Genomic DNA, 17480 nt, shown 5'->3' on the forward strand with positions numbered 1-17480 from the left:
CATTTCTTTTAAATTATTTTTTATTATTTTATAGATCCAATTTTACTATCAATTTTCGTATTCTAATATTATATTCTTTATCTATTTATTGTAAGGCAAAAGAAATATGGTTCGAAAGAAAGATCGATTTTGGGAGTATGTTGAAGAACTAAATGGTCGTTTCAAATGTAAGTTTTGTGAATGTAATTTTGCTGGGGGTGCTACAAGGATTAAAGCACACTTAGCTGGAGTTAAAGGTCACGATATTGATATTTGTAAAAAAGTACCTAAAAAAGTCCAGGAAGAAGCTTCTCTAAATGTTGGACAGCCTAACAAAAAACTTAAAGGTGCATCGACTTCAAGCAAGGCCGAGGAGAGGAAAATTGGCTCAACTTCAATATCGAAGGATGACACATTAAGTGGACTCTTTAAAAAGGTGAGTGATGTTTGTAATCAATGATGTAAATATTTTATTGTTAGATTATATTTTGCCGCAATTTTGGTTGAGATAACTAATTCAATTAGTGATTTTAAATGTTTGAATCAAGTAAAACATATTAAATTTCATTAATGAATTTTTTTGTTATAAGAAGATTGGTAGGGGAGGGGGGATGTCAAAAAGTCACACACTTGCACACACACTTTGACACAACTTAGACATTTGGCAAGCGGTGATTAGATTACTTTTCTCTAAGTTCTAATGGTGGACTTATATGTAAGTGATATAATTTAATTACACATTGACAAATATGTAAGTTGTGTTAAAGTGTGTGAGCAATTGTGTGTGTCCCTAGAAGAACATTAAGAAGCTGTTTGGATGCAAAAATTTCATCACTCAATTTCCATCACTCATCACTCTAAAATACCATGTTTGTTTGGCACCATCACTCACTTCCCATCACTCAATATTTTTCACATTATTTGTGGGCCCCATACCTGTCACCCAGTGCAGTTTTTTTTTTTTTTCAGTACCCAAACTCACCAAAAAAAAAAAAAAAAAATGAAGAGAGAGAAGGTAGATTCGTAAATAGATATTTAATCAGTGGGGGAAGGGACTTGGCAAGTCTCTGATATTCTTTGAGCAAGGTGTCTGCATCTAAGTTTCAACCGATAGAAATAACAACTTATTTGTTTTTATCAATTTTTTTAGATAAAGTAACATTAAGTATTTAAACAAAACATGCAACATGCATGTTTGGAGTTGTAGAATAATAGCAGTTTGGAGTCTTTGAACCCTAAATCTCTGGTACAAAAAAAGGATAAATTGCAAATTACACCTCTAAAGTTTAGGGGTGTTGGGATTTTATATCTTAAAGTTTAGAATTTGGAATTTACCCCTTGAAGTTTTGGAGTATTTGGATTTACACCCTGATGTTTTAGAATTTGGATTTTACTCCCTAAAGTTTGGGAGTATTTGGATGTTACACTCCCAAATTCTAAAATTTTAGGGTGTAAAATCCAAACATCTCCAAACTTTAAGGAGTAAAATCCAAACACACCTAAAAGTTAGGGGGATAAAATCCAAATTTTGAAATGTTAGAATGTAAAATCCAAACACCCTCAGTCTCCAGATGGTAAATTTCAAATTCTGAAATTTTAAGGTGTAAAAATTAAAATCCAAATATCTCCAAATTTTAGAGGTAGAATTTTTAATTTACTATTAAAAAAAAATCAATTGTACTATATTCATATATATAATCTACATTTTAACGTTATAATTAGAACCCATATCAATTTGTAATTGACGTAAATTGTAGTAGTGGAGAACTTCAAGACTTCAAGTCCATGTTGTACAAGCGTTGATTCTTTTTACTATTCATAGTTTAGACAATTATAGCGTAAGCAATTACGTGCAGCTGTGAATACTATATATTTGCTTTGCACCACTGACACGTCAGCCGTGAAGTATGGAACTCAATTTGGAAATTATTTCATTTCTCCCTTCCAAATGTGCTTTATAAATAGAACTTTGTGGTCCGTAGAGAAGAACCATTACACAAAAATATTGAGACACAAAAAGTTACAGTAAATTCTTGAAGAAGATAAAAAGAGAGAGGGTAGCAATGGTGAGAGTTGGCGATGAAGTGAGCAACAAACAGGTGATACTCAGAGACTATGTCATTGGTTCTCCTAAAGAATCAGACATGTACCTGACCACTGGAACCATTAAGTTAAAGGTTCCTGAAGGTTCAAATGCAGTTTTGGTGAAGAACCTCTATTTGTCCTGCGATCCTCTCATGCAATTCTTTATGAGGAAAGCTGAAGGTCCCAATGGATATCTTTACTATACCCCTGGCTCCGTATGTCAATCTCAAGAATTGTCGTTCAGTTTGGTTTTTTTAGTTACACTTGCTAGGAATATTATAACTTTTACTTTACCCTTGCTCTGTAATATGTTGTTGAAGTATGACGAATACATTGTCATGTTTGTACACACTTTATACTAAATTTTGTACTAATTGTAGAACTTGTTTCATACTATGCTGTAATCTGTATGCATGTGATAGTGAGCTTGTAAATTGTTTTCTAATTTTAATGAAAACATATATATATATATATATATATATGCAGGCAATTTAGGGGGGGGGGGGGGTAGATTTGTAAATAGATATTTAATCAGTGGGGGAAGGGACTTGGCAAGTCTCCGATATTCTTTGAGCAAGGCGTTTGCATCTAAATTTCAACTGATAGAAATAACAACTTATTTGTTTTTATCAATTTCTTTGGATGAAGTAACATTAAGTGTTTGAACAAAACATGCAACATGCATGTTTGGAGTTGTAGAATAATAGCAGTTTGGAGTCTTTGATCCCTAAATCTCTGATACAAAAAAAGGGTAAATTGCAAATTACACCTCTAAAGTTTAGGGGTGTTAGGATTTTATATCTTAAAGTTTTAGAATTTGGAATTTACGTCTTGAAGTTTTGGAGTATTTGGATTTACACCCTGATGTTTTAGAATTTGGATTTTACTCCCTAAAGTTTGGGAGTATTTGGATGTTACACTCCCAAATTCTAAAATTTTATGGTGTAAAATCCAAACATCTCCAAACTTTAGGGAGTAAAATCCAAACACACCTAAAAGTTAGGGGGGTAAAATCTAAATTTTGAAATATTAGGATGTAAAATCCAAACACCCCCAATCTCCCGATGGTAAATCTCAAATTCTGAAACTTTAAGGTGTAAAAATTAAAATCCAAATATCTCCAAATTTTTGAGGTAGAATTTTTAATTTACTAAAAAAAAAAAAAATCAATTGTACTATATTCATATATATAATCTACATTTTAACGTTATAATTAGAACCCATATCAATTTGTAATTGACGTAAATTGTAGTAGTGGAGAACTTCAAGACTTCATGTTGTACAAGCGTTGATTCTTTTTACTATTCATAGTTTAGACAATTATAGCGTAAGCAATTACGTGCAGCTGTGAATACCATATATTTGCTTTGCACCACTGACACGTCAGCCGTGAAGTTTGGAACTCAATTTGGAAATTATTTCATTTCTCCCTTCCAAATGTGCTCTATAAATAGAACTTTGTGGTCCGTAGAGAAGAACCATTACACATAAAAATATTGAGACACAAAAAGTTTTACATTAAATTCTTGAAGAAGATAGATAGAGAGAGAGAGAGAGAGAGAGAGAGAGAGAGTAGCAATGGTGAGAGTTGGAGATGAAGTGAGCAACAAACAGGTGATATTCAGAGACTATGTCATTGGTTCTCCTAAAGAATCAGACATGTACCTGACCACTGGGACCATTAAGTTAAAGGTTCCTGAAGGTTCAAATGCAGTTTTGGTGAAGAACCTCTATTTGTCCTGCGATCCTCTCATGCAATTCTTTATGAGGAAAGCTGAAGGTCCCAATGGATATCTTTACTACACCCCTGGCTCCGTAAGTCAATCTCAAGAATTGTCGTTTAGTTTGGTTTTTTTAGTTACACTTGCTAGGAATATTATAACTTTTACTTTACCCTTGCTCTGTAATATGTTGTTGAAGTATGACGAATACATTGTCATGTTTGTAAACACTCTATACTAAATTTTGTACTAATTGTAGAACTTGTTTCATACTATGCTGTATGCATGCGATAGTGAGCTTGTAAATTGTTTTCTAATTTTAATGAAAACATATATATATATATATGCAGGCAATTTTCGGGTACGGTGTGGCAAAAGTGTTGGATTCCGGACATCCAGAATTTAAGGCAGGAGACTTGGTTTGGGGGATCACAGGATGGGAAGAGTACAGTCTAATCACTAAAACAACTGATACTCTCATTAAGATCCAGCATACTGACGTACCTCTTTCTTATTATACTGGAATTCTAGGTAAGGTCTATTGTTAATGAAGCTAAAATTGATGTAAGATTTGGAATAAATTGATTGCGGTACACATATACTAATGTGCTTGCCCATATGCATCATATATTGTTAATTGCTCTGGCTTATGGCTTGAGAGAATCTTTATTTCAGAGATGAGACCCCTTAGTAATACTTCTCTGAGTTTCTCCAATTTTACTATAAACTTTAGAAAATCAAGTTGAAATCTGTATAGTTATTAAAAATTTGAAGCATAAACTTAATTTCAGTAGTATAAATTAATTTTATAATTGTTAAAATTTGTGGGTCAGAGGTGGTTTAGTCGCACTTGGGAAATTGCAATAGTAGATAAAAAAAGAAAAAAAGAAAAAAAAGAAATTAAACATTAACCAAATTTGGGGTGTGCCATTCCCATGTTGCTTTACTCTTTTTCATTGTTTTTTCTTGGTCATGTCACTTCATTCATCAAAAAAAAAAAAAAAAAAAAAAAAAATTAAACATTAACCAATGCTCTATCTGAATATGAGGATTATCTTGGTCATGTCACTTCATTCATCAAAAAAAAAAAAAAAAAAAAAAAAAATTAAACATTAACCAATGCTCTATCTGAATATGAGGATTTTTTTTCTCCATTTATAGGTATGCCTGGCATGACTTCGTATGCTGGTTTCTATGAGGTTGGGACTCCTAAGAAAGGAGAATATGTATTTGTTTCAGCAGCTTCTGGTGCAGTTGGTCAGCTTATTGGACAAATCGCAAAGTTGGAGGGTTGTTATGTGGTTGGAAGTGCTGGTAGTAAAGAAAAGGTATAGCACACTATGGTTGCTATTTGAAATGTGCCATATAACATATAGTTTCTTTTTATATACTATATGTTACAATAATTCTGTTTCTATTTTCATTTATTGATTCTTTCTTTCTTTTTTGTTACTTTGTGAATTGAAAGGGCTATCCCTCAAATGAACATTTACTTTTTCTTTTGCATCAGGTTGATCTATTGAAGAATCAGCTTGGGTTCGATGAAGCTTTTAATTACAAAGAAGAGCAAGACTTGAATACAGCTTTGAAAAGGTAACTAACATGCAACAAAATTTTGTAGAGGATTTTCCCAGTTGAGCTTCATTCATCAAAATGTGAAAAAAAATTGACCATGGTATTCAACATTCATTACTCCCAATTCCCCCAAGAGATAGCACCTCTTTAGTTAATTTCCTCATGATTAGCACTACTAATCCAAACGCAACCTAAGCAATAATATTTGAGCTTGGTATGTTATGATTATGTTAAGAAACTAGGTGGACTCATATTTCAAGCATTGAAAACATGCATCACTGACTTAGTTAATTTGTTTGTCACCTCTAGGTATTTCCCTGAAGGCATTGATGTTTACTTTGAGCATGTTGGGGGCAAAATGCTTGATGCTGTGCTCCTCAACATGAGACACCATGGTCGCATTGCTGTGTGCGGAATGATCTCACAATACAATCTTGATGAGCCTGAAGGTATCAAAAATTTGTTGCATATCGGATTCAAGTGGATCCAAATGAAAGGATATACACATCGCAATTATTATCACCTAAACCCCAAGTTCTTAGACCTTGTTCTGCCTTACATTAGAGAAAAGAAGATGGTGTATGTGGAAGACATAGTTGAAGGCCTTGAGAGTGGTCCAGCGGCCCTTGTTGGACTTTTTAGCGGTCGCAACTTTGGAAAACAAGTAGTTGTAGTTGCTCGTGAATGATTCAATCATACACTGTATGAATGTAGTATGTACCATTGTCAGATTACCATCCTAGTCTAACTTATGTAAGGCTTTTTTTTAGGGCAAGAGATCAGGTTAGTTTATTGGGTTGTGGCTGATGCCAATGGGCTATGGAGAATAATTATGTATCGTATATGTATATGATGAAAATAAAGAGAAATTACACCGTCCTTAATAAATGCTATTATATGCACGCGTGTGCATGTAATTTTACAACTTTTGAATTGGAATTCATTTACAATTGTATTAAAAAATTAATACCGCTTGTTTATTGGCCAATAGCCATATGATCTAATGGTATTCTTCTCCCTTCAATCATTGAGCTTAAATCTAGGGTCAAATTCCTTTAACTTACATTTAGGGTCAGTTTAGATGGAGGGGGAATAAAGGAAAGTAGAGTAGAGTGGTCGGAAATTAGTCTAATTTTTTACTAACTCTATTTTAGTCTCCTCTACTACCCACTTCTCCCTCTCATCCAAAGGGCGATAATCAGCACAATGTATTCTTATCATTTGCCAAGCAGAGGAGAGCAAAACAACAGGGCATAAGCCAAAGATTTGTGATGTCATGAGCAATATCCTCCCGGTTGTTTTAGCATTGAATCAAACAAATTAATGGTAATACTGCTTGGTTATAGGCCATTGGCCATATGATCAACTAACATTCATTTCCGTTCAATCTATGAGGTTAAATCTAGGGTCGAATTCTTCAACTTACACTTAGAGTTGGAAAATGGAAAATATGGATGCAAGTGCAAACAATGTTTTGAATAAATGCTAGGGGATATAAACTATTTTACAAAATTTTTTACAAACTGCTGATGTAGTGAATGATTATTGGTAAATGAAAAAGTGATATTAATGGTGGGCATAGATGAAAACTAATAAGAGTTTGGCTACATCAGCATTTTGTAAAAATGTTGTAAAATAGATTTTATCCGTAGTATTACTCCAATGTTTTTATCAATTTATATAAATAATTAAATTCAAAAGTAACTAGACATAATTGATGAAATATCAAATTAATTGGGATCCCCTTTAAAATCAAACTTCCATAATATGGCAGTTCATGTGTGACACTAGGATTAATTTGTGCATTTGGCATTTTGATCACACTTAATCACTAACAGTTTTAAAAATTATGCATTTGATGATTTGAAATTCATTTACACTTGTACTAAAAATTAATGGTAATACTGCTTGGTAATAGACATTCTTCTTCCTTCTATCTTCGAGGTTAAATGTAGGGTTGAATTCCTTTAACTTAAGTTTAGAGGGGGAAAATAAAGAAATTTTTGGACCTCATAACACTTTATTTGGGGTTTCATACCTATGTCAGACACATGACATGTTTGGGATTGCACACGTGTCTAGATTTCTAGTCGTTTCCTTTTTTATTTTTTGTTTTTGAAAAATTGTGGGACATAGCTGGTACATTTTATTTGGATTTTATTCTTGGTTTATATTTTAATTTCTAAACATTTTTTTTAGTCATGAATTCACTTTATTATCCATTATTGCTATTAAATTGATATATTTTTAACATTATATGAAATAAAATGTTTTAAAATCTTTAAAAATATGACTAAAAAAATGTTTAATAATTAATTAATATGCCTATCCCCACCATATGCTAATTTTTCAAAAATTGTTATGTCATCGTATCCGTAGCCGTGTCCCTATTTATGCTTCGTAGGTCTTGACCAAGGAACTTGAGCACCAAATTCTATACTCTTCCTTGCATCTGCACCACCGATACCATCAAAGCTTCAACTACCACCATAATTTGTTGTAGTGGACGACAACCAACACAATGTGTTCTTACCATTCGTCAAGCAGTGGGGAGCAAAACAATAGGGCTTTTCTTTTAGCACTGAATCAAAAATTTTGAAATAGAAAAGGGCTCTTGTAACTCCATCTGTTTTACTTTCAATGGTGAAATGAAGGAGAACAAGGTTTTTCCTCTTTGGCGTCTTCGCAATAACACCTTTAACTTAAGATAATTAGAAACCACAGAAATTTTCTAGTTTAATTGTTTACAAGTTTATCTTAAAAGGATATATATATATATATATATAAAGGAAATTAAACAAAATTACCCTTTGCCCTTTTTGGGCAAATTAAATAGTTTTATACCTCATTTTCCAAACCAATTAGCGAAATGCCCCTCTTTTAAAACTCGATTTATAATAAATCAAGTTCGGCCCTATAGTGGCGTTTTTAAGAAGCCTATAGTGACGTTTTAAGGACTTATAGTGACATTTTGTAACTCAACCTCAATGAAATTGAGTTATAGATAAAAAAATTGCCTATACCTTGAATTCATTGAAGTCGAGTTAAAAAAACGTCACTATATGTTTTTAAAACGTCATTATAGGCTCCTTAAAACGCCATTATAAGATTTCGAAATTTTTTTTTTAACTCGATTTATCATAAATCGAGTTTTAAAAGATGGACATTTCCTTAATTAGTTTGGGAAATGGGATTTAAAGCTATTTAATTTGCACGCAAAGGGCAAAGGGCAATTTTGTCCATAAAAAGGAAATTAAACTAGCTTATTGTTTTTTTTTTTTTTAAAGAAAAGAAAAAGATAATAGAAAGATAAAGATGACTTGGCTCAAAGTCTTGGTGAGACTAAAAAGGAAAGAAAGGCACGCATGATTAAAAGAAATTTAATTTGATTAGTGGCTCCCATTCTTGACTCCGAGAAATAAGGAAATTAAACTAGCTTGTTGTTTCTTTTTTTAAGGAAAAGAAAATGATAATAGAAAGATAAACATGACTTGGTTCAAAGTCTTGGTGAGACTAAAAAGGAAGGAAAGGCACGCATGATTAAAAGAAATTTAATTTGATTTGTGGGCTCCGATTCTTGACCCGAGAAAGTTCAAACCTAGTTTAGTTTTACAGTGCAAAGAGATGCAGTCTTATTCGATCACGCAAATACTTATTTGATATGTGCAAAAATATAAGACTAATTTTCAAGCGGCAATTGTACCATATATACTAACTTGCAACAAGTGCAATTATACAAAGCAATTGATATCTTGATATAATAATAAAAGTAATTATTAGAAGAGGAAGATACAAGTTAAAAACTCTCTCTTAAAAAAAAAAAAAAAAAAAAAAACTTGCATCAAGTAACGTAGACTGATCCAATAATTGATTAGAATCATAGCATTTTGGACCCAAAATCTTTGGTAACCAAAAAAAAAAAAAAAAACATTTAGCGTTTTATATATATATATATATTCATGTATGTAATCTACATTTTTAAAGTTGTAACTAGAACACATATCAATTTGTAAATGATCTAAAATTGTAGTAGTGCTGAACTTCTCAGTCTTCAAGTTCACGGTACAAAGTGTTGACTATTCGAAGTTTAGAGCATTTATAGCGTAAGCAATTACGTGCACCTAAGAATACTATGTATTTGCTTTGCATCCCGGACACGTCAGCCATCATGCATTGAACTCAATCTGAAACATATTTCATTTCTCTCTTCCAAATGTGCTCTATAAATAGAACTTTGTGGTCCGTAGAGAAGACCCATTACACATAAAAAACATTGACAGAAAAAGTTTTATATTAAATTCTTGAAGAGGATATATAGAGAGAGAGAGAGAGAGAGAGAGAGAGAGACAGAGAGTAGCAATGGTGAGAGTTGGAGATGAAGTGAGCAACAAACAAGTGATATTCAGAGACTATGTCATTGGTTCTCCTAAAGAATCAGACATGTACCTGACCACTGGAACCATTAAGTTAAAGGTTCCTGAAAATTCAAATGCAGTTTTGGTGAAGAACCTATATCTGTCCTGCGATCCTGTCATGCATTTCTTTATGAGGAAAACTACAGGTCTCTCTAGATCTGGATATATTTTCTACACCCCTGGCTCTGTAAGTCAATCTGAAGAATACTATAAATTTTTTTTGGAATACTATAAATTTTACTACATAACTGTATGAGATGTGTCACAAATTAGTGAGACATTTATTATATGTTGAAGTTTGACAAATTCATTATCATGTACTTTTTATGCTAAAATTTGTAGCTTTAGCATTTGTTATATACCATGGTGTATACATGTGATACTGAGCTTGTAATTTGTTTTCTAATTTTGGTGAAACCATATACACATGCAGCCAGTTCTCGGGTATGGTGTGGCGAAAGTATTGGATTCTGGGCATCCAGAATTTAAGGCAGGGGACTTGGTTTGGGGGATCACAGGATGGGAAGAGTACACTCTCATCACTAAAACTGAAACACTCATTAAAATCCAACATACTGATGTACCTCTTTCTTATTATACTGGAATTCTCGGTAAGCTTTGTTTATAAAGTTCAAATTCATTTAAGATAACATATATATACAAATGTGCAAGCCCAAATACATCATAGATTCTTAATTGCTTTAGTTTTAGAGGTGAGATCTCCTACTGATACTTTTCTCCAAAACTACTACAAATTTCAGCAAATCAAGTTGAAATCTGTATACTCATATTCTAGATACTTGACCCATAAATTTAATTAAAGTAGTATAAATCAATGCTTAATTGCTTTCGTTTATATTTTTTTTTCTTGGTTATGTTACTTCATTTTTGAATTAATTTCAATGCTCCATCTGAATTTGGGGATTTTTTTTATTTTTTATTTTTTATTCCACAGGTATGGCTGGTATGACTGCATATGCTGGTTTCTATGAGGTTGGGGCCCCTAAGAAAGGAGAATATGTCTATGTTTCAGCAGCATCTGGTGCAGTTGGTCAGCTTATTGGCCAATTTGCAAAGTTGGAGGGTTGTTATGTTGTTGGAAGTGCTGGAAGTAAAGAAAAGGTATAGCACTCAATGGTTGCTATTTTAGATGTGTCGTATAATATCTAGTTTCATTTTATATACTATATATGTTGCAATAATTCTGATTCTTTTTTCATTCATTGATTCCTTCTTTCTTTTCTATTGCTTTGTGAATTGAAGAGTCTATCCTTCAAATGAATTCTTTTTTCTTCCGCGTCAGGTTGATCTATTGAAGAATAAGCTTGGGTTCGATGAAGCTTTCAATTACAAAGAAGAGCATGACTTGAACGCAGCTTTGAAAAGGTAACTAACATACAACATAATTTGCATTGGATTTTTCAAGTTGAGCTTGCTTCATCTACAATAATTTATTATCCAGTTGATTGGTTCAGTGAACGGACCAAAATGTGCCACATTAGTTGAAAAATTCAAAAACTCAAAATTTGGCTATGCCATTCAACATTCATACACCCAATTCCTCCAACAGATATTATCTCTTTAGTTATTCTCCAGTGACTGGGTGGACACATTTCAAACAGTGAAAAAATGCATCACTAACTTTGTGGTTTTGTTTGCCACCAGGTATTTCCCTGAAGGCATTGATGTTTACTTTGAACATGTTGGAGGCAAAATGCTTGAAGCTGTGCTCCTCAACATGAGACACCATGGTCGCATTGCTACATGCGGAATGATCTCACAATACAATCTTGATGAGCCTGAAGGTATCAAAAATTTGATACAGATCTTATACAAGTGGATCCAAATGAAAGGATATACACATCGCAATTATTATCACCTATATCCCAAGTTCTTAGACCTTGTGCTGCCTTACATTAGAGAAAAGAAGTTGGTGTATGTGGAAGACATAGTTGAAGGCCTTGAGAGTGGTCCAGCTGCCCTTGTTGGACTTTTTAGTGGTCGCAACTTTGGAAAACAAGTGGTTGTTGTTGCTCGTGAATGATTCAATCATACATTGTATGAATGTAGAATGAGCATTGTGTCTAATTACCATCCTAGTCTAAGTTGTGGAAGGCTTCTAGGTTTGAGGGTCAAGATCAGGTTAGTTTGTTGGGTTATGGCTAATGCCTATGGAGAATAATTATGTCCTATATGTATATATAGGGTGAAAATAAAGAGAAATTGTCCAATGCTTAATAAATGCTATCATATGCGAGTGCATGTATTTTTTACATATTTTGAATTGAAAATCATTTACAATTGCACTAAAAATTAATGGAAATACTGCTTGGTTATTGGCCATTGGCCATGTGATATAATGGCATTCTTCTCCATTCAATTTGTGAGGTTAAATCCGGGGTTGAATTCCTTCAACTTACATTTAAAGGGAAAAAATGAGGAGGAGGTCTTGACCAATGAACTTGAAAACCATGTTCTTTACTCTTCCTTGCAGCTACACCACTGATAAAATCATAGCTTCAATTATCACCATAGTAAATCAGACATGAATAGTCATTTGAATCATCACATGGTGGGTTGGATGAAGTTTCTTCCAAACTGATTTGGAGGTAAACTCTATCTAATGAAAGAAAAGCCTCATATCTTATACCTCAATAGTATGTTATGTTAGGTAAATCCTTAATGAATAAGAAATTGCAAAAATTACCCTTTTCTGTTTAAGGCCCATAAGAAGAACAAGCATGCTTGGTAAACTTCAAGTAGAAGAAATTGAATCTTTCAACCACTTGTCTGGAACTCAAAACAAGGGATGACTTGGAGAGAGAGAGAGACAATAATGCAACTAGAATATACATTTTCTTTACTTCCAGCACTTCCAACTACATAACAACCAAAAACAATTTTGCAAATTGTCTAACAAACTAGCCAACAGAACCAGATGCTGCTGAAATGAAGACATATTCTCCTTCCTTAGGATAACAAACTTCCTGGAAACCAACATAAGCGGTCATACCAGGCATACCTTTTTTAAAACGAAATGGCAAAGTTAGAAGATTAGTGCACATTTACAGGGAGAATCGAACAAGATGCCCACAATATCAAAAGGAGATCTTAAATTAATGAAACTACTCTTTGAGACATGCATATCAAAAGGGTATGTAGCATAATCACCTTTGTCTAAATCTCAAGTCAATCCAAACTTTATAGAATAAGCAAACAACATACCCAGAAGTCCTGTATAGTAGGAAAGTGGTACATCATTGCGCATGATCTTTCTGAGGCCTTTGGTTGCCGTGATTAGGCTATACTCTTCCCATCTAGCAGAACCCAAACTAAGTCACCTGTCTTGAAGTCTGGATGCCCAGAATCCATAACTTTAGCCACTCCATACTCGTTTATTGGCTGCAAGTTTTCACAAAGAAAAGTTCACAATTGTACACAACTTCATTTTGAACAAGCAGTCACTTATATATATACATATATATTATGCTATCTCATTAATCTCTTTTAGTCATAAAAAGAATTAGTTAATCATTCAGTAGTCTTCAAAATTTTTGACAAGGTTATTCCTCTTCAAGCATCCTGCTTTCTTTCTTTTGTCATTTATTACTCCACAAGTTCCAAAGACATAATATGTGCATTTCTCATCAACTATGTTTTATCATTTTATCTACCAGTAAAAGATTCTTTATTGAAGAAAACTCTCCCTCTGTAGGAGTCTTTTTCTCTCGCCTAGCTAGTTGAGTATCTCCCTCCCTCTGACGCTGACTGGGTCTTCTCTAGGGTCCATCCCTCTCTCTCTCTCACGCTGTTTGGGTCTTCTTCTCTTCTTCTTCTTCTTCTTCTTCTTCTTCTCTCTAGCGCCGCTATGGAGCAAGTGGTGGTGGATGGTCTTCTCAATCTTTGTCTAATGAAAGAGGAGGAGGAGGAAATCACCATCACAATGTGCTGTAGATCAGATCTTTTGGAAGAGTGCTCATTGAGTCTTTTTGGCAAACTTTTGTCGAATAGACAACAAAACCAACGAGCGCTGAAAAATACTCTGAGATTGGCTTGGAAAATGGGTTCCGATCTTCAGATTGTTGATGTTGGACATAATGTTTTGCAGTTCAAGTTTGGTTCAGATTACCAACTCAAATGGGTTGAGAAAAACGGCCCATGAAATTTTGAAAACAACCTTTTATTACTTAGCAGATGGAGAAGAGGTCTTACGGCATCCAACATTGATTTTTCGCACGCTCCATTCTGGGTTCAGGTTTGGGGACTCCCATTTGAAATGATGGATGATGAAGTGGGAAAGGAGCTTGGAAATAGTTTGGGGAAGTTTATTGAGATGGATAAAAGGTTTGGGCAAGCTAATCAAGCGAAGTTTATGAGGATTAGAGTCGATCTTCCGCTGGAAAAACATCTCCGACGTGGGGGGAAGATAACTAATATGGAGGGAGGAAAATTTTGGGTAACCTTCAAATATGAAAGGCTCCCAACTTTTTGCTTCCTGTGTGGTAGAATGGGGCATGATGATAAACATTGCCCAGAAACTTCAGATTGGCGCAATGCTACAAGGCAATACGGTGACTGGTTAAGGGCAAATGGCAAGGTGGGTTTTGATAAATTGCGGTCTACAAGTAGTGGGGACAGAGATGAAAATGGCGGTGACAGAGATGCAGAAAACGTTCAGACAACAGCCAGAATCTTTCAAGCATCGACGATGGAAGGCGGTGAGGGTAGTTCTGGAATTGGCAGGAAGCAAACACTAAGTGACAAAGGGAGCATGATGGGATGGGAAGTCACGGGAAGCCCAATGTGTCAGTCAGCACAGAAACTGGATGGACAGAACAAATCCATTCAAATTCAAATGGAATGTGCTCCTGAACAGAATTCTTTCCCACGTGCCAACTTGGATAGCTCTCTAAATGGGCCCTTCGGTGTTATGGACAAAGATAGGAGGGCTGGTTACGTTTTATCTGATGTGGGCCAACAAGTAAATGTTGAAAAAGAGATGATGGATGTTTCTAGCCCATCAAAGCCAAAAACAAGCCCAACGAACACTAAGAATTTTGTTGAGGACAACTTAAGCCCAAAGGGTGAAGAAAATGGCAAGGCAATACGCCACTGGAAAAGAATAGCACGAGAAAAAGGTAAGAATATCAGCCCAACTTCTGAAATTCAAACTCAAATTCTAAGGGCCAAATGAAGGGGAAAAATAACCTTCACAAAAGAAGAAGCTCCAACTTAGAAGAAACAGTGTTTGGAAACTACCAAGCTCTTCAATGAGAAAGATGAAAGATCGGCGGTGTCTGCTAGGCAGCACTGCTGGGAGCCATGAATCCCATAAGCTGGAACTGCCGAGGACTGGGAATCCCCGGTCAGTTAGGGCGCTGCATGATCTTGTGCGGCATTGGAACCCCAAAATTGTCTTTCTTATGGAGACAAAACTGAAAAAGAATCGCATGGAAAGAATAAAGAACAGAATTGGGTTTGCAAATGGTCTAATTGTGCCTTGTATTGGTAGAAGTGGGGGAATTGCTCTTCTCTGGACAAGGGAAATTAATTTGGAGGTTAAAAGCTATACAAGATTCCATGTTGATGCAGTAATCTCCGAGACCAGCTATGATTACAAATGGAGGTTAACCGGTTTTTACGACCATCCAGAGACACATAAAAGGTACGATTCATGGCACCTTCTTGCTTTTCTTAATAGTCAATTCCAACTTCCCTGGTTATGTTTAGGTGATTTTAACGAAATTCTTTCAATAAATGAGAAATTTGGGGGAGCAAACCACTCCCAGCATCAAATGGATGGTTTTAGGGATATTGTTAATTATTGTGGCTTCCATGATTTGGGCTATTGTGGTCTGGATTACACATGGAGTAATATGCAAGAGGGGGAGAATAGGATTTGTCTTAGACTTGATAGGGCTCTGGCTACCCCATATTGGTCTGCCAAATTCGAAAGGATGAAAGTGCACCATTTAGTGGATTCAACTTCTGACCACTGTGCGTTACTTGTCACTGATAACAGTATTAGGAACCGACCAAGGGTTAAACGCTTCTATTTTGAAGCTCAGTGGACTAAAAGGGAGGATTGTAAGGCCATTATTGAGGCCTCTTGGGGTTTTGGTGTGGATCTTAGTACTCCGGAAGGAATATCAAAAAATCTTAGAATCTGTGCTGCTGAACTTTCCAAATGGAGTTCAATGATATATGGACAGATTCCTAAGAAAATTCAGGATAAAAGAAATAGGTTGAATACTCTTGCCATGCGAGAAAAAGATGAAGATCTGAGCTTGGAGATTAATAGGCTTAGGGGAGAAATTAATGATCTCCTTGATGATGAGGAAACTTATTGGGGTCAAAGGGCAAAAGCACACTGGCTTAAAAAAAAAAGATTCTTTATTGTGATTCCAACTACAAATATTCTAATGTCATTAAATTTCTAAATTCGATTTCCAAATTGAACAATTTTCCATAAATCACAATGAAAAATATATATCTCTTAAGTTATCATTTCATTTGCCAAAAATAAAATATAAAGATTCTTAATTGAGATTCCACTACACATATTCTACTGTATTTTAATTTCTAAATTCAAATACCTAATTTTTCAACCAGGAATCACCATGAACAATGTATAAATTCATAAGTTGGAACCCAAGAATTCAAATTTCCAATTAGGAAAAGAAAAAGAACTCAAAAAATCATCTTGCTATGCAATCATATTATGGGCAGTCTCCAAATTTGAAAGAACCCCACTTTAAATAAGTAAAAAAACAGTAACAATTATGAGAAGATTCAGAACCCATATAATAATTTTCTGGGGAACCAAACAGAAAAACTCATAGAACCAGGGGGTGTAATTGGAGAATCCTTTAGGAATAACTCGTTGTATTAGGATATTCATGACAAGGTCACAGGGCAAGTAGAGATTCTTCAGAAGAACACCATTATTTGGAACTCTCTGGTACCTTCAATTTGATGGTACTTGTGATCGCGTACATGTCAATAGTCCTTGAATATTATCACTTGCTTGTTGCTCACTTCCTTTTCAATAACACTCGCCATCGCCACTATCTCTCTCTCTCTCTCTTCGTTTTCTCTTTCTTTTTCTTCAAGTTGTCCACTCTTGGCTACTCTCTCTTTTTCTTTTGTGTGATTTTTTCCTCTCCCTATAGAGGACCCTTGGGCCATAGCCATCAAAGTTTTTGCAACACCATCTTTAATACTCAATTTAATATTTCTTTGTGGATAATGGATGCGTTACTTCTTTAATAAAGAATAAACTTTCCTTTCCACTCTAAAAAAATAACATTTTCTTCCACACCAAAATAATAATTAATTAAATTAATTTTTTTCTTCTTCAACAAGGAAACTCAATTAGCTTTCTTTAGTCACAATAGGAAATTTGAGGAAAATTCTCAACATCCCAAACCACACAAAAGTGGGAACTTTATGTACTGAGTACACTATTTTTAAAAAAAAAATTTCTTCTTCCATTTTGGGTTGAAACCACTCAACAATACTTGTATGGTTTACCAAATGTCCTAAACATTACTCTTTACAATTACAGCTCTTATTGCAAAAAATTTACAAGTAAAGCTTTGAGCAAAGGGAAAGTCATGATCAAATCTCAACATAAGAAAGAGGATGGAAAAGATTTGAAAGAAATGGTATTTGAGAGAAAAGAGAAACCATTAGGAATCCCATA

The 17480-nt window shown here is 34.4% G+C and overlaps 2 protein-coding genes and 1 long non-coding RNA gene across 5 annotated transcripts; 2 read left to right on the top strand and 1 right to left on the bottom strand.

The window, feature by feature from the left end:
* The first annotated feature begins 1989 nt into the window (after window positions 1-1989).
* On the top strand, window positions 1990-6285 carry LOC112007841 (2-alkenal reductase (NADP(+)-dependent)). 3 transcript variants are annotated; one of them, XM_065761665.1, is made up of 5 exons: window positions 1990-2078; window positions 4136-4316; window positions 4947-5113; window positions 5296-5378; window positions 5670-6285. In XM_065761665.1, the coding sequence occupies exons 1-5, from the start codon at window positions 2043-2045 to the stop codon at window positions 6046-6048; spliced, it is 846 nt and encodes a 281-aa protein (XP_065617737.1). In that variant the 5' UTR covers window positions 1990-2042; the 3' UTR covers window positions 6049-6285. The 3 variants fall into 3 exon arrangements, with proteins under 3 accessions (XP_065617737.1, XP_065617738.1, XP_023895968.1); XM_065761666.1 differs by having other exon boundaries at window positions 2028-2279; XM_024040200.2 differs by lacking the exon at window positions 1990-2078 and adding an exon at window positions 3541-3879.
* Window positions 6286-9613: 3328 nt separating this feature from the next.
* LOC112009690 (2-alkenal reductase (NADP(+)-dependent)) lies at window positions 9614-12050 on the top strand. The gene is made up of 5 exons (XM_024042018.2): window positions 9614-9962; window positions 10209-10386; window positions 10731-10897; window positions 11079-11161; window positions 11441-12050. The coding sequence occupies exons 1-5, from the start codon at window positions 9720-9722 to the stop codon at window positions 11817-11819; spliced, it is 1050 nt and encodes a 349-aa protein (XP_023897786.2). The 5' UTR covers window positions 9614-9719; the 3' UTR covers window positions 11820-12050.
* Window positions 12051-12104: 54 nt separating this feature from the next.
* LOC136062538 (uncharacterized) lies at window positions 12105-16982 on the bottom strand. Its single transcript, XR_010624271.1, has 2 exons — window positions 16741-16982; window positions 12105-13177 (listed from the first exon to the last, which is right to left on the bottom strand). It is a non-coding gene; the product is annotated as an uncharacterized LOC136062538 (long non-coding RNA).
* Window positions 16983-17480: the final 498 nt, after the last annotated feature.

Source organism: Quercus suber, unplaced genomic scaffold (genome assembly GCF_002906115.3).
Source record: "Quercus suber isolate HL8 unplaced genomic scaffold, Cork oak 2.0 scaffold_425, whole genome shotgun sequence".
Classification (NCBI taxonomy): Eukaryota; Viridiplantae; Streptophyta; class Magnoliopsida; order Fagales; family Fagaceae; genus Quercus; species Quercus suber.